General features: G+C 35.4%; 1 protein-coding gene across 6 annotated transcripts in view; it reads left to right on the top strand.

The window, feature by feature from the left end:
• The window catches only part of LOC138691991 (zinc finger protein OZF-like), a 95,152-nt gene that overhangs the window by 24,826 nt on the left and 51,732 nt on the right, over nucleotides 1-18,594 (top strand). For 4 of the 6 annotated variants that reach the window (XM_069814713.1, XM_069814711.1, XM_069814712.1 and 1 more), the window contains one exon: nucleotides 1,843-5,646. In XM_069814713.1, the coding sequence (XP_069670814.1) occupies nucleotides 1,843-2,857 (1,015 nt within the window). In that variant the 3' untranslated portion in view covers nucleotides 2,858-5,646. Of the gene's footprint in view, nucleotides 1-1,842; nucleotides 5,647-8,612; nucleotides 8,711-9,621; nucleotides 9,708-18,594 lie in introns of those variants that run through there. The other 2 variants (XM_069814720.1, XM_069814721.1) reach the window with 1 other exon arrangement.

Raw genomic sequence — 18,594 nt, 5'->3', positions numbered from 1 at the left:
CCTGGTATCAAAGAATAGTGCGTTATATGGCTGTAAAAATGTTTATTAACCTTCTTATGGATTATAAAGTCGAACTCAGAACATAAGATTATTTAGGACCTAATTAAAAAACTACCAATTTCTCATTCTTTTTTATTTTGTAGATGATTTTCCGACATTGAACAATGCTACATGACTATTTCCTGTGGTGTACATTGTAAAACCCTTCTGTATGTATTTCAACTAGACTGCAACGTAATTAAATCTTCATAGTACTATTAAGATTCTTTTGACATGTTCTACATCCTAGCCATGAAGCGATGTACGAATATCATAGAATGCAAGTAAATGTAATGCAATACAATAATATATGTAAAGCACAAGAATAAATCCTATACACGTTTTCAAGTAAAATGCATCTCCTCCTGCACGAAGCATGGGCATCAATTCAGAAGTCGATTGTGAACAAAGATGGCAGAAATTTAAATGCATGTTATTGGTACGTAGACCATGAACTAATATATCTCATGTTACCAAGCCCAATGACGCCATCTCCCCTCCCTATATGCATTAGAGAACGAAATTTGCGTATAAAATCAACCACGCCTAGAAGTCTCTTTCAGAAATATCTCGGCATTGAGAGCACCTACAGACCTGTACGATCTCTCATTTTTAATCGTGGGTTGTGTAATATTAAAGTGACTATAGATATGTCTGATAAACTTCAAGTGAACAATAGTTAATAGTTAATATTTTGTTACATCTGGAACTGATTTCGGAATATCACTTTTATCAAGGTATTTCGTTTCAGGAACAGATTAGTGGAATTTCTTGTAGGGAGATGTTCTCACAACTGGCTCTTGATGTCAGAAAGGACCTATTTAAAATGTATTATTCTATTACAGTCTACATTTAAATACTGTGATTATTATTGTCTTCATTATTATTCAAATTTATACTTAACAGATAAGTCATCTGCTGGGATGGATAGTGAATATTCGGACGAGGGGTTCAAATTCTATCCCACAAGAAATTTTCAAGTGTAATATATAATTTTCTTTATTCATTTATTATTGTTAACAACTTTCATTAATTTAATGGGGTCCTTACATCTCAATACTGGAGTTATTTTCTAATAATATGCTATTTGATTAATATCGTATGTTTATTCTAAATTTAACATTGCGTGTAACTTTAATAAATTACATGGTGTTAATTCATATTAATATATAGCATTTAAAAATAAATGTCGTAATCACTATGTTCATAATTCAACATTTTCAGTGATTTTGTATATTTCATAATATTCTGTTTGTTTAGAACTGTTTATTGTCTGTAATCATCAGTAGCATATTTGGGAAGTTAAAACTGGTACAAAGTTCTATCATGTGTAATGTGACATTCACTAACGTACAATTGTGTACCTCGCAAATTGTGTACAAAACATATTCATGTAATAACGGTAAATCCGGTAGTAAATTTATGAGCGGAATTACGAAGTAACATCTTCGTTGCTCCTGCACAGTTAGCAGATTGTAATACACACTTTTATTCGGTCCAAGTCTTCAATTATTATCACCTAGAAGAATGTAACCATGGGTACACAAGTTATACCAGGAAATTCAACACTGAAACTAAAGTATGTTATTACGTGATCTTGGTTTTGAAGGTGCCTAAATTCTCACAATTGTAAGCAGTTTTTAGGAAATGCAACAATGAAATAATCACGTTGGTTGACGGGTGTCGTTCACATGAATACCGAGGGTTCAATAGATCATCACCTGAAAATCCCATGTTGTACACCTTCACATCGATGTTGAATATATTTGCTATCTCGACATTAATGGCATGTTTCGATTGCAGCGTTTTGAATACTGACCTGATTGAAACTCTGAAGAAAGTCGAAATTCCTGAAAGCTGTCCCTCCTCAGAAAATGATGCTTTTGGAAGCAGACTCGATCCTCTGACTGACGCCCATTTGCAGTCTGACTACAGCTGTCAAGCACATGAAGATTTATTTAAGTGTGTTATTTGTGGCGAGATGTTGCAGGACTTCAACAGTCTTAAAAAGCATCGCCTCCGTTCACACCGAGTTAGGACATCCAGATGCAATGTTTGTGGGGAATGTTTCTCAACAAAGCTGTATCTGCGATACCATAATACACGATCTCATCCAGGCGAAGAGCCATTCACATGTAAGATATGCGGTATTGGTTTCTTAACATCGGGAAATTTTCAAAATCATCAACCCAAGCAGTCGGATAAGATAGTACGAGTATTCCAATGTGAAACGTGTGGCAAACAATTCTCTACTCCAGGGAACCTTGTAATTCATAAACGCTCACACACGGGCGAGAAGCCATTTAAGTGCGAATTGTGCGGAAAAAATTATTCAGCTGCAAGATATCTTAAAGGGCATTTACGAACTCATAAGGGCGAGAAGTCATATAAGTGCGATGTGTGCGGAATAAGTTATTCAGTTGCAAGATCTCTTACGGTGCATTTACGCACACACAAGGGCGAGAAGGCTTTTAAATGCGATGTATGCGGAAAACGTTTTTCAGCTGCAAGGTATCTTAGGGCGCATTTACCCACACACAAAGGCGAGAAGCCATTTAAATGCGCTGTCTGCGGAAAAAGTTATTCAGTTGCAAGTTCTCTTAAGGTGCATCTACGCACACATACTGGCGAGAAGCCATTCAAGTGCAAATATTGTTTAAGGCGTTTTTTATATTCTGGATGTCTCAGAGCTCATTTACGGACGCACACAGGTGAGAAACCTTTGAAATGTAGGACCTGTGGGAAATGTTTCTCACGTTATTCATCCTTACGCTACCATTACGCTACCCATTTGAACATTAAAATTCAAATGCAATGAAAGCGGAAAATGTATCTCAGAGAGAAATTTATTGAACAATGGTGAGATTAATTTTAAATGCAGTGTTTCAGTGAGATCATTCTTATGATTTCACCATCTATGTGATGGTGCAGTTGTGTTCACAGTGACACGTCATTCCAATGCTAAGGCCAAAGTTTGATTTACTATGGTTTCAAAAGTTCATAGATTGATACAATTTAGAAACATAGATATTACAAATATAAGAACCAATAAAATAAATCGATTAATATTTACATCCCCATGTATATAATCGTCACTATACAAAATAACTAAAGAAATAAAAAAACAGCCCATTAAATATTAAGGACATTCAGTCAAATAAAAATGATTATTATCAAACAGCCATTATTTCCCAATATAATAGCCCTTGGGATTCACACGCATGGTTCTCCAGTACTCCATTGGTAGACACAGATTCTATGGGGTCTGCAGAAAAGCCTTCTGCTGTTTGACAGCCTATTTATTTGACGAAAATTTCTTCTAGGTTTGAGCTTCAGGAAAAGGAAGAGATCTGGTGACTGGTGGTGGGGAATTAGTCCAGCATTTCCTACTGTATTTCGCGTAGTTAGCAACCGCCATTACTGAAATGTGGGCAGATACATTATCGTGATAAAGGAATTTTCTTCTTGGCCATACACGGCCTCTTCTCGATCATTTTTGCTTTCAGTTGCTGCTGGAGATTTCAATAAATTCTCTGGTTATTGTTTTCTTCTTTGCTAGATAGTCAATCATAATTATGATCATTACGTCCACTAACGATCTCAGAACACGGACGCCATGCCCATGTTGCCAATTCAGTGGTTTTCCCTCTAAATCTAGCCTTTTTGGATAACCGTCTCGTGAGTAAAATTATATTATCCCTCTTAGCGGGAAAACTAACGGTTTTTAATCTTTAAAGTTTCAGAAATCAAATTCATATTAGTATTATTGAAGGCTTTCATAATTATATTTAATTCGTTCAGTGTGTGTTTTGTGAAATAATGGATGTGTTAATATAGTGATAATTCCATATATATGTTACAGTTAAAACCCGAAATCCGTCAAAACCAGTTTCAACTAGTAAAAACTAGTTTAAGCAAATATAGATAGATAGGTTTTTGTTTGGTAAAAGCCTAAAGAAAGAATTAAAAAACCAAACCTAACCTGTTATTGATTCTAGATCTTACGAAAATTCACTTTCTAACCCTCTGCATTTTTAAAACTAGTTTTTACTAGTTGAAACTGGTTTTGTCGGATTTCGGGTTTTAACGGTAACATATAGGCTATAATGCAATAAGAACAATAATATGTTGTGTCTGGATAAAAGTGTTCAAAATTGCTTTATAGCCCCACATAGGAAATGATAAAAGTGTGCAATATTCGTTACATTGGCGGACGGATGCTCTATATTGACCATTATTATTATTATTATTATTATTATTATTATTATTATTATTATTATTGAATAATAGTAAGTGCACATTAAAATCTAGAGATATTTATTAGAAAATCGCGGGTTTTCGAAAGCCGTCTAGCGGGATTATTTGAGCATCTGTTGGCAACACTGTCCATGCCTTTCACAGCTTTTGCTTTGTCTAGAGCCGAAGAATCACTTTGCTTTCGTATCTTCGGTTGCTGTTATGTCTCTTGTATGCAGTAGTCGATCAAACTTTCATCAGTGGTCACAAACCGTCTCAAAAAATCTAGTGCATTTTTCTCGAATCGAACCAGACACTCCCTCGAAACTAGACATCGGACGTTAACAAACAAGGAACGCGACATCGACTAGGAAGTGACACACCCATTCAGTTGAAATATGTATAACGTCGCTAATTTACCCTACTTTCAGTCGACGGACATTCGACATATAATACATTTGTTTATTACAATTTCTTCACTTTTTGCTGTTATTGGACGTCCACTGCGGAAGTCAACTTCAACTCTTTCGTCCATGTTTAAATAGTGCCGTACATTTTATTCACAGCTGAAAAGCGGATTCCACAGTATAGCATTCATGTGTGCTTCAGTTTCTGTTACAATCATTCCCTTATTTACGAAATATTTAATGACAGAAGGAAGCTCGATATTCTCCAGTTTTGCCAATCTGTTGGGCAAACTTACTTTAAAAGTTAAACTACACAAAATATGACTAACAGAAAATTATGATTTTTCATACTTCGACTACTGTAAAATGGCCGCTAACAATGACGGCATAGTTAACACGTTTCCAATACCATCTATGTGTTAGAGCCCGAACTTTTAAAACGCGCCTAGTTTCTCCGAAATTTGAAAGTCCATTACCTCCCTCTCGAGAAAAAGCAGTTAATTACGACTGTGTGTGTGTGTATGAGGCTTGTTTCTCAGAGTGGTGACTTTTTTAAAAGATATTACTTCAAAAGATGTGGTCAGAAGACTGAAAACATTTGAATGCGACTTACGTAGGATATGCATCTCAAGACGAAGACACTTAAATTCCATGGACGTGAGTACACTAACGAAAGAAAATTGACTGCAGCAGTTGTAGGGTAGGTGCCTGAGATTATAAAAATCTATACACGACAGACAAGTGTGAAGTTTCTGAGAAATATATCTGAGAAAGGTAACTGTCTTTAAGTCTGTTGGTAACATTGCACATTGAAAATTAATTGATATGCATGTAATATGTCTGTAAGGATTGTATCTCGCAGTTGGTGTGTCTGCAACTCTGTACGCCTAATCTCACGGGCGAAATGTTACTGAAATACGATTTATACAGAATGTGTTAATTTATTTTGCAAAATAAAAGTTTCTCAAGACTGGAATATTCATTATTATTTCATACCAGGATTTAATGCAAAAGCTATTCAAATGCAGTAAGGTAATTTATTTAATACTAGGCTATATCTGATATGCAGATGGCGGATTTTGGCTTTTTTTTTTTAATGATTAATTCCTTGGAGGTTAAAGTCATGCATGTATCAGAAGAATATGTTTCATGCTAGGTGGAATAGACGGAGGAAGTTTTTTACTTCATATAATGAATACTCATGGGGTTACCGCTTATTTCTCAAATATTTGCATGTGGATTCACATAAATTACACAAAGATCGTTATCAATGAAAGACTTCTCAACCTACATTTAAATATTAACTGTTCATAGTTTGATAATCTCTACTGCTACGCAACGACTAACGTTCGTGATCGTTGAAATTTTAAAATTGTTCCATAACTGTGAGAATAACAACTTTAATGAATCTCAAAACACAAGTTTAAGTTTGGAGACATTTCAATATTTTTACACCCAAACCGGCAATTATTTCTGTATCAAACAGTGCTGTAGTGACAGTGTCCAGTGTCGGTCAGAGACCAGCAATTATAAACAGTGGCGGCTCGTGATAAAATATATGTGTTCACAATTTTGTGTTCCAAAATCGAAGAGAATTTGAAGTCGTACGTTTAGCCTAATATGAAATGTCATTATTCCAATGTTTAACTATCAAAAAAACCGTATATAAATTAAAAAAAAAATAATATTAATAATAATAATAATAATAATTATTATTATTATTATTATTATTATTATTATTATTGAACTGTAATTGGCCACTGGCTGTTGTGAAGCACAATTAATTTAAGTAAATAAAACAATAATAATAATATAATTAATAATAACAATAACAACAACAAGAGGATCAGGAGCAATGGGCAAAAGTCTATATCAATCTAGTGGGTAAAAGTGAGTCAGAGAAACGGTGTCACACTGTTGAATACCCTGGGAATAATGTCTATATGAGCTATATTCATAATGCCCATATTTTTCTTCTCTCTCCTATCCATCTATTGCTCTAGCCCAGAGATCTCCAAAAAGCGTATCGTCATTCGTGCTCTCGATGCTGCCCGCCGATCACAGTGTGCTGTAAGGCTAGAGAAGGGGGAGAGACTCGTACCTCAACAGATGGGAGCGATCAGTGGGGGATCGCGGCAACGGTCTGCTTAAATTTACAAATAATAACATTAAAAGAATAAGAAATGTCACACGTTTGTATATTATTTTGACATATATGAAGCTGGAGTCCCGTCTGTTGCTATTGACACAAGCCATTGCAAATTCAACCTCTTCTGTTCTATGGTGCCTTTCAGTGCCTGGAAAAGATCTTCTCCAGTTGTATTTTGCAATTACATCTAGAAGACATTCAGACACAGTAAAATGTTCATTAACTCCTCGGATGAAAATGGCTAGGTGAGCTTTGTCATTTCTATCTGTGCTTTCGTCCAATGCAAGTGAGTAAGCTACAAACTGGTTAATTGTGGTTTCGACTTCAGATTCAATTACACTTACAATCTTGAAATTCCTTCTCTGAACTGTAATTGGAAACAATTTAATTTTCTTAAACTTTGACTTTGTTCTGGACACAGTATTTTAGTAACGTCCTGTATGCACGATTTTACAAATGATGCTTCTGTAAAGGGCTTCATTGATTTTCCAATGTTCCAAGCTAGAACATAGCTAGCAAGAAGCTTTTTCTGTTTAAGACTGAGGACACGTGTGTGATTTGTGTTTGTATTTTCTTGTTTTATATTTATCAAGATATTTGTAGGCCTACGCATTTTACATAAAATTAAACGAGAAACTGTATGTTTGTCATGCGGAACTGAGTGTAAACGTATTGTAATATACGGATTATTATGTATAACCAACAGTCATACAGATAGCTTCAAAATAAATTATTTTCACATGTCCAACATGGCTGTAATTGTATGATATTCTTTGTGAAGAGTCGACTAGTGTCGTCGCATGTTGAATTTTAACACACCCTTAAGAATTTTAGAATAAATTAAGCATTTCACATTCTCCCCACTAACACAAAAAAATTTCTCTTCCTATTCATCCTTGAATTTACTACGTCCATGATTAGAAGACATTGTGAAAAGGTGGAACACGCCAACCAGCACAATGATAATGGCAGTCCGCCACTGCTCTTCGTTTGTGCATAAACATTGAGTGCAGTACAGGTGGGTATGGGTGAGGCGGAGTGCGCCCATTACGTACTGGCTTCGGTTCCGTTCAGGGGCTTACTCGCTAGTACGCTTTCGAAGACGTCTACTCTAGCCTTTACAAATCTCATTTGATCCACTCTCACCTAATTGCCCAGCTGTTCATTAATCCTTGTTGTATTCATGTTTATTAACATTGGCCACGGCGTCCTTGATAATACTTTAGTTACATTCGTTTCCATAGCTTCCTTGAATTTCGCATTATCTGGACATAGAATGAAATGAAATTAATTTTATTCTTTATTGTGTTGTTAATATTATAATATGTAGTTATGCATGGAAAGAATATCCGACAAAACGCAAATTCCATCGACATTTACTGATAATTTTCTTTTTCGTTGCGTTATGATGAGAAAGCTTTATAATGGAAGGTATTTGTTTTAATTTATATAGCACTTTGTTGTGTAACATGTGTCGACAACGTTAAAACAACTTAGAAATAAATTAGGTGGAAATGAGAGTTGAGGTAGTTTCGGTGATTTTGGAAGTGAAAGGGGTTGAGTTTGTAAAGGATTTCTTGCGGAGATGAATTCAGATACATACAATTGTTCTTCCTCTGATACATATCGTCAAATGAGATGTGCTGCCTGATAATCGATATAGTCTATATATGAGCCAGAACGTCAATCACAGGCAAATATGTATATACAGTATTAACTTTTGTTGCTAGTATTGAGTATGTTGCTACAAATTGCAGATGTTTTTTGGCTCCTTCTTTCAGTTGTGATGGATGTGATCAAGACCGAACCTGAAGTTGACCCATTGGCTATAGACTCAAGCGAAAATCTAGACGCAGAAAAGCCAAATCCTTCTCTTATCGTAAGTCTAATGCTATTTGTAATAATTGCAGTTGTAATTGGTTTTTGTCGTTTTTTACATTCGTTTGTATTCATTAAACTGATTTCAAATTTATTAGTGATTATGATAATGTGATTAAGGCGGTCATGAATCATAGTATGCAACTTTCCATTGCCATATTTGCCATTGTGACTGAAGGAAACCATGAAAACCCCTATTCACATTGCCAGACAACGGGGTTTGAACTTGGACTTCCTGACTGCGAGTCTAGTGCGTTACCACAGAATCACTTCGTTGTATATGATTGTCTTCTGCCTAGAGATATGCGAGAAATGTTACGAAATGATAGGAGATATATGTCTTGTGGTATGGTTGTGACATTGTCAATGAGGGACGACATTTTATACTGGCGACGCTGATATAACCTCTGCAGTTGCGAGCGTCGCTAAATAAACCATAATAAATTAATTAATTAATTAATCGGATTACAAAACTGCTGTTTACAATGAACTTGAAAATCAACGGCCTAACTTTACTGATTTAGCAGGCATGACGCAATACTTGGCTATAATTCTGATATACCACAATCGACAACTAAGACTATAAAAGTGTAGTTTATGCAATATTTAATATTTAGAAGAATTGTCATTCACTTTGTCATTATTAATAACCGTAAAAATTGCCAAAGACTGCAGCCATATTTTCATTTATTGTCTTGATTTTGTCGCCAACACGCACTTAGTTTATAATACATCAACAATTAACGTTTGGTACGACCGCGAATATAATTCCATCGATACACACACATTAGTCATTAATTAATTGTTACACTGTATTACATTAAATTTTATTAATTATATTTTATATTTCGGTGATAGTGAGCTTTTCGATATGCCTGCATCAGTGTTCTCTACATTATTCAATGTTTTCAGGAAGGAACATTTGATTTTGTTACGGTAAAAGAAGAGATTAAGTGGGAAGTAACTTCCGAGGAATATGAAATTGAGACAACTGAGAGGTAAGTGTGAAGTAAATGTGTTCAATTTCTACTCCTGTAGGATTACCACGTAAGTTTTTAATGGTCAGTGATATTTCCAGTGGAACTCGAAATTAGTGGATTGCTTGTGACCTCTACTGTAGATGTTCCCACCACTCTGTAATGAGTTTTGGAATAATATTCTGAGGAATTTCTGCAGGTAGTAACAGTATATTCGTATTACAAAAAAGAGTAATCAGAACAATAGTATGTGCCAAATCTAGAGAGTGGTGTAGAACCATTTTTTAAAAACTACGAATACTACTCAAGGCTTGTCAGTATATTTTTTTCATTAATAATCTTTCTCATATGTAATCGTGAAAATGAAATTAATACTCATCAAAACAATGACTTTCATAGTCCATTGGCAAGTCTATCGTGGTATCAAAAAGGAGTGCGTTATATGGCAGTAAAAATTATTAATAACCTTCTTGTGGATTTAAGAAATCAAAATCAGAACATAAGATTATTTGGGGCCAAATTAAAGAACTACAAATTTCTGATGGTTTCTATGCTGTAGATGATTTTACGACATTCAACAATGCTACATGAATATTTCCTGTGTTGTACTAGTACACTGTAAAACCCTTCTGTATACATATATTTCAACTAGATTGCACTGTAATTAAAACTTTGTAGTAGGCCTACTATTAAGATTCTTTTGACATATACCATATCCTAGCAGTGCAGTGATGTATGATTACCATAGAATGTAAGTAAATATAATACAGTACAATAGAGCACAAGAATAAATTTTCATACGTGTTTTTGAGGTACAATGCATCTTCTCCTGCACGAAGTATAGGCATTCATTCTGGAGTCGATTGTGAACAAAGATGGCAGAATTTTAAATGCATGTTATTGGTAGGTAATATATCTCGTGTTACCAAGCCCAATGACGCCATCTCCCTCCCTATGGGCATTAGAGCGCGAAATTTTCATATGAAATCAACCACCCCTAGAGGTCTCTTTCAGCAATATCTCGGCATTGAGAGGACCTACAGACCTGTACGACCTCTCATTTTTAATCGCGGGTTAAGTAATATTAAAGTGACAATAGATATGTCTGATAAATTTCATGTGAACCATAATTAATATTTTTTTTTACATCTGAACTGTTTTCGGAATATCAGTTAATATGAAAAGTAAATATATTGCTTCCCATTCATTAATTATTTCTCTCTACATTTCTAAACTGAAACAAAAATAATACGTTGAAACCGGCACAACTGCAGTTTCATTACCGAAACGTCCACTGCTGCGGAATATCAGCATACCTGTCTATGAAACGAGCTGACCCGTGCAATCCCGCCTTCAACCCCACTGGCTATGCTCCAGGAATGTCAGCTGTTAACCCTTCAGTACTTTCGTTCTTTTTCGTAATATATAGAGTCGCATGGGGATCAGCTGTCATCCAAGTTACATTCATTCTTAGATAATGAATTTGAATTCTTCTTTTCAATGTTCATGGTTGCATAAATGTGTTACTACTGAGTATACACATTTTATTTATAACGAAATATAAAAATAGGTTTGGATCAGAATTAAATTATTGATAACACTGGCCAACAAAAAAATTTTTTTGAATGGTTCCTGCACTTCATGAGTCAATTCTTACTAATTTTGTTTTGAGAAAAACGAAAAATTATTCTTAGCTCTAGTATCTGTGATATCAATAGGTGGAGGTATTTCAGTTTAACGGATTACGAGAAAACGATACATTTTAATTACATATGCCAACAACTTTGAAAGTGCATTTAAATTTTTTTTAAATGGAAGTTACATTCTATGAGTTCTAAATTTATGGAAGAATACCTGGCAGATGGTTGGGTCTGAAGAGCATCATGTGTGGCTTCATGAGATCGTTGTCTTTCAGCTTGCCTCTTGTGAGCTCCGCAGCATCCCTACGGAAAGACCAGCAGTAAACCGCAAGCATTGTTTCATTCCAACGGCCCTGATATCTTTGTTCCATAACAGAAATATCGTGATGGAACCTTCCTCCGTGTTCATCACTAAAAGCTCCACAACTAGGAAGGGAAAAAGTCTAGGTGGGAATGGAGAAAATGAATTTTAAGGGACACGATCTCAGTTGATGGTATTTTTGCAGGAGCACTGTCACCAACTGAGTGTAGTTATCATCACTTTTGTTGCCTAAAAATCCATGAATGCTTCCCAAACTTCCTTTCCCCTCCAAAACTTGGTCAAATGCAGGATCCTTTACATGTTCTCGAATTTGTGGCCCGACAAAAATACCTTCTTTGAATGACTTGAGGCTTTCCCGGTGTTTGATGTAGAAGATGGCAGAGCTAGCCGTCGAAAGCTTGGAAGCTAATCTACAACTCACCTGGCTGAGAACCCGAGAAGAGTTATTCTATACCTTCCTTGACTTTGGCATCACTTAATTTCGGAAATTTCTCTCTTACGTACTTAAATGCCTGTCCTTCTTGGTTCATACCTGTGACAAAATTTTTTTATCAAACCCAGCTTAATATGCAGGGGTGGAAGAAGAACATCTTTTGGGTCCAAAAGAGGCTCGGCAACAACATTTTTCTCGCTAGGGTTATGATTTCTTACATGGCAGTCTACTTGAATATAATATTATTTCCTATCCCTGCTGTCCCACATACATACAAAGCAGCAATATTTTGTGTACCCCAGTTGCATTCCTAAGAGTACAGCAATGACTTTTAGATCACCACAGATTTTCCATTCGTATTCATGATATTTGATTGAGTCGAAGAGGGCTGTCATATTTGCATAAGTCTCCTTCATGACCAACAGGAATAGAAGGAAGACGGTTGCCATTGTGAAATAATACAGCTTTCAAACTAAGCTTGGAGGAGTCTATGAATAGCCTCCATTCAGTTGGATCATGGTTCAAATTCAAACATTTCATCAAGCCATTAATGTCGCAGGAAACAAGATTGTTTTTGTTCTAAAAAAAAGGGAAGCAGATCCCTGTGACGTTGTCTGTACTGTGAGACCCTGACATCACGTTCAAGAAGATTCCATTGCTGTAGTCTAGACCCTAGAATTTTTGCCTTCTCCTTTGACAGGTCAAGGTCTCTAATGAGATCACTCAATTCTGCTTGACTCAGTCTGTGCGGTTTATCATCTTTTTTCCTCAAAATCAGGGTCATGGGATGTTGAAGGCGTTGGGTTCTTCTTCTTATTCCACACTGTCTTCATTTTCTACTTCAAACTCACAATTTTCATGGCATTTTTACAAATTTTACACTTTAAAAACACTTCCAAACCAGAAATTCTGCATTAATTACAGCAGGAACAATATGAAATTCACAGTTACAGCAACAATATCTATGTTTATAACTTACAAACAGCTGAAGAACATTTGTGTCTTGTTATTTGACAGGTGTGACAACTCCCAAAACAAAATTTCCCCCAAATTTCCCCTGAACTGAAAATGTTGACTCTTAAAAAATGAAATGTCACTTTATCTCCAAAGCAAGAGCTAATCTGTCATTTTTATGGTGATTTTTGAATTCAGCTAAGAAAAATTTTGAGCCCGAAACATTTTCATTGTGTGTAATTAATTAATTAATTGATAATTGACAATTGACGATCTATGTTGCCCATCCGATAATAAATTTTGATCAGAATTCCGATGTAACATTTTCGTTCCTCCTGCATTGTTAGAAGATTGTAACATAGCCCGTTATTCGGCCTAACGATTCAATTATTGTCACCCACAAGAAAATAACCTTGGCTACACAAGTTATGCGAGAAATTTCAGGACTGAAGCTAAAGAATGTTATTATGAGAGTTTGGTTTTGAAGGTACCTAAATCTCCACCATTGCAAACACTTTTTAGGAAATACAACAATGAAAAGAATCACGCTGGTTAAAGATGTCCCCACACGAGTACTGCAGACTTAATGGATCTTCACCTGAAAATCGCATGTTGTACACCTTCACATCGATGTTGAATATATTTGCTATCTCGACATTAATGCCATATTTCGATTGCAGCGTTTTGAATACTGACCTGATTGAAACTCTGAAGACAGTCGCAAGTCCTGAAAACTGTCCCTCCTCAGAAAATGATGCTTTTGGAATCACACTCGATCCTCGGACTGACGCCCAATTGCAGTCTGACTACAGCTGTCAAGCACATGAAGATTTATTTACGTGTGTTATTTGTGGCGAGATGTTGCAGACCTTCCACAGTCTTAAAATGCATCGGCGCCGTACACATCGATTTAAAACATTCAGATGCAGTGTTTGTGGGGAATGTTTCTCAACATCACTATTTCTAGAAGATCATATACAATCTCATCCAGGGGAAGAGCCTTTCAAATGTAAGATATGCGGTATAGGTTTCTCACCATTGGGAAATTTCCGAAATCATCAATCCAAATTGGGAAATTTCCAAAATAATCAACCTAAGCAGTCGCAGAAGAATGTACGATCCTACGAGTGTGATACTTGTGGCAAACATTTCTCTGCTTCTGTAAAACTTGAAATTCATACGCGTACACACACGGGCGAGAAGCCATTTAAGTGCGCTTTGTGCGGAAAACGTTATTCAGCTGCAAGTTCTCTTGCGGTGCATTTACGCACTCATACCGGCGAGATGCCATTCAAATGCGAGTACTGTTTGAGGCCGTTCAGATATTCTGGATGTCTCAGAGATCACTTACGCACACACACAGGAGAGAAACCTTTTAAATGCGATATCTGTGGGAAATGTTTCTCATTTTATCCGTCCTTACGTTACCATTGCTTCACACATTTGGACATGAAGATTCAAAAGCAGTGAAAGCGGAGAATGTATCTCGGAGAGAAATTTATCGAACAATCTTGAAATAAAAAGAATGAAATTGTAAATTCATAGAAGAACAACACAAGACAGTGGACTGGAGTTTCAAACGAATGCATATTTTTTTTTTGTAGTTTCTGAAAAAATTGCATAGTTAGAGAAGTAAATGTTTGGTGATCTAAAATGTCTAATAAGTTTTTCCTTGGTAGTATTGATAAAATTTACTTTCTTGGTTCTCCTTTAAACGTTCGGTAAGGTCGGCTTCGAGAGAGAAGACCGAAAACTTGTAATAATACTGCACAGTTTAAATAAAATTTCTGGTCAGGAAACTATGAAAATTGTCAGGGGGAAATAAAATAGAAAATTCTGTAGGAATCGTATATGTTTAGCAAAGGTCATAAGCAGGCAAAATGAATCTGACCAGCAAGGTTCGGATCTTTAGGACATCAACTATTTTTTGCCTTGTCACATATGTACAATATTTTAACATAATTATTTGTTTCATGCATCCCGCAGTAAATTATATGAATCCTGTAAAACCAGTTGAGGGTTTCACAACCATAATTGCCAAGAGCTCTATTGTAAAAAAGTAGGAAACAAGGGTTAAAATTTAATTAAGAACCATAATTTAATGAAACATATAGCAATTAATAAAAAGTATGCACGTTAAAACTAAATGATATGTCAATCTACATTAAAATATGGCATCACTTAACTTTAACCCTTGCTTTTCCGTTTTTAATAAACGGCGCTTGGCCCGCTATTGCTCTGGGCCCTTCAATTACACTCACCGTGAAAAGTATAAAAACTGATTCCGATTTCAGTATTGTTGGCAAATGGAATTTTGGACTTGGAGGAGCAGGAAAAGGAAATTGTGTAAAGGATTTCTTTGGTTGTGTACAAAAACGTAAAGGGTGGATGGTAAGGTAGTATGTATGTATTTATTTATACTGCAAGTGGGCAAGCACCTGGTGGCAGTGGTATACACAGTTTAAACAATACACAATAAAATTACAATACAATAAGAATACACAATACAATTTAACACAATAATTACATATGTATAGGCCCTACATAAGTTTCAATAGTCTTTCACTTTACTCTCATCTCACTCCCTGTAGTGGCACTATGACGCATTTCACTGACACTTTAGGACGCATTTCACTGACACTATAGAACACATTTCATTCATGCTATAAATTATCACTGATCGGAACTATTCAGTGCACTGTAAAACCATAACTTCACTGACTCACCTCGCTTCACTGATACAACAATTCAAATAAGACAGATAATTACGCCCTTATTCATTCTTATAAACAACTACATTTAAACTAAACATTTCTAGTCTAAGGCCCTCTTACACGCTATTTTTAAATAATTTACAATTCAAACCAAGAGAGTAACTCGTCAGGCTAAATAAATACATGTCACCTTAAAAAATTAAATGTTAAATGTCACCTTAATTTTAATTTGCACTTTATACACAACTTTTTAAGGACAGCCCTCAAAGACCGCTGCAGGTAGGCCATTCCAATCATTTATAGTTCTATTTAAAAATGAGAATTTACCTACATCCGTTTTCTGTTTCCTACATTAGATTTTAAAATCATGATCGTTCCTACCATAGTACGTTGGCTTTTGTAACTGAGCCGTTCTGTCTACCCATGCTTTCTGACCTATATGTGCTCTATACAATGATGTTATTCTAGTTTTCCTACGTCTGTTTTCCAAAGTTTCCTATTTAATTTCTTTTATCGTATCGTTTCCATCTTCTCTTTTACCTTTAACAAATTTCGCTGCCCTATACTGGATTCTTTCTACTGAATTTACCTGATATAATCTATAGGGATTCCAACATGTAGTTCCGTAGTACATTAATTGTAGGATGTGATTCCTTAAAATATAACGAACAAGAAAGTCTAATACCATTTTGCTCGTTAGCAAGGTTTTTGAAGAAATAATACTGTTATGCCGACAATTCGATTGCGAATTTTATGAATACTGTTTCAAATTGAGTTTAATTTCAGCAACGAAGAGAACGTTTGTTATGTTCACGTTGCACCAGTATTTTAATTGGAAAATTCACAGATTTCGAATTAATCCTCTCAAAAAACATTGGAAACATTTGTAATCGAGTCACATACAGAGCCTGTTAGGGTCCACAAGGTTCCAGCATATGTAGCATCCCGATAATGTAGTGGACGTATTTCTGTCGCTGTTTGGGATAGATTTTCAGGTTAGGAGCGAGGAACTCTGTGGAAAATGGAAGAGAATTTTCTAGATAATGAAAAATATAATACTATCCAGCGTATGCTTGCTGCAACCTGTTTGTATTGTATTTTTCCAACAGATAAGTTACTCCAGCCACACATCTTTGTTGTGTCAGAGATGTTTTCAGACTCATTAAAGTGATATTTCACTCAGTATTTAAATGGGTGCGTGATTTCCATGCGGAGAAGAATTTTTTCAGTAGGTTATTTTACGACGCTTTATCAACATCTTAGGTTATTTAGCGTCTGAATGAAATGAAGGTGATACTGCTGATGAAACGAGTCCAGGATCCAGCACCGTTACCCAGCATTTGCTCATATCAGGATGAGGGAAAACCCTGGAACAGACCTCAACCAGGTAACTTACCCAGACCGGGAATCGAACCTGGGCCACCTGGTTTCGCGGCCAGACGCGCTAGCCGTTATTCCTCAGGTGTGGACATGTGGAGAAGAATGAATAACATTATATGACATGGTGGTAATTGGATTGTCTATTGATTAGATTAATCAAAACAAATTAAAAAGGAAAGCAGTATTTCATTTATTTGCTAACATTGTTCATTACAAAAATTTATTTTCATTATCACTTAAATTTGTTAAAAATCAATTTGCAAATAAATGTCATAAACTCTGTTGGACTGCAAAAAAAAAAATTGAATATGTTTTGCATGTTCTAAGTCAGCATTCTTTTACTATTCAGTCCGTGTTTATAGTTTTCAAGCCAATACCATGTTTAGTGCTGAAAACAGACATTTGCTGTTTTCTATAGGCTTTGTTTATCTTTTAGTTTGTTACATCCAAATTTTCATTCCATTACTATATGATAGTAATATGCCAATTTATTATTATCTATGCAAAATATAAATTAAAGTACTGTATTCTACAGCATATAATTCACAATTAAAGTTTAAATTATGGTCATACCTATAAAAAATTGTCTTAATAAAATTATTTATCCGATTTTTTTTTATTGTTATTATAATATCAACCTGTTGATTGTTGAGGCATATAACTCGGTTAACAGAGAAGTTTTATATGATATTCTTATTGAATTTGGTGTTCCCAAGAAACTAGTTCGTTTAATTAAAATGTGTCTCAGTGAAACATAGAGCAGAGTCCGTATAGGTCAGTTTCTGTCAGATGAGTTTCCAATTCACTGTGGGCTAAAGCAAGGACATGCACCATCACCTTTACTTTTTAACTTTGCTCTAGAGTATGCCATTAGGAAAGTCCAGGATAACAGAGAGGGTTTGAAATAGAGCAGATTACATCAGCTGCTTGTCTATGTGGATGACGTGAATATGATAGGAGAAAATCCACAAACGATTATGGAAAATACTGGAATTTTACTGGAAGCAAGTAAAGAAATAGGTTTGGAAGTAAATCTCGAAAAGACAAAGTATATGATTATATCTCGTGACGAGAATATTGTACGAAATGGAAATATAAAGATTCCAAAGTTATCCTTTGAAGAGGAGGAAAAATTCAAATACCTGGGAGCAACAGTAACAAATATAAAGATACTCGGGAGGAATTAAACACGGAATAAACATGGGAAATGCCTGTTATTATGCGGTTGAAAAGGTTTTATTATCCAGTCTGTTGTCAAAAAATCTTAAAGTTAGAATTTATAAAAAAGATATATTTGCGGTTGTTCTTTATGGTTGTGAAACTTGGACTCTCACTTTGAGAGAGGAACATAGGTTAAGGATGTTTGAGAATAAGGTGCTTAGGAAAATATTTGGGGCTAAGAGGGATGAAGTTACAGGAGAATGGAGAAAGTTACACAACGCAGAACTGCACGCATTGTATTCTT

This window comes from Periplaneta americana, chromosome 16 (genome assembly GCF_040183065.1).
Source record: "Periplaneta americana isolate PAMFEO1 chromosome 16, P.americana_PAMFEO1_priV1, whole genome shotgun sequence".
NCBI classification, from domain to species: domain Eukaryota; kingdom Metazoa; phylum Arthropoda; class Insecta; order Blattodea; family Blattidae; genus Periplaneta; species Periplaneta americana.
Note: the sequence above shows the minus strand (reverse complement) of the source record. Positions and strands in the feature narration are given on the sequence as shown.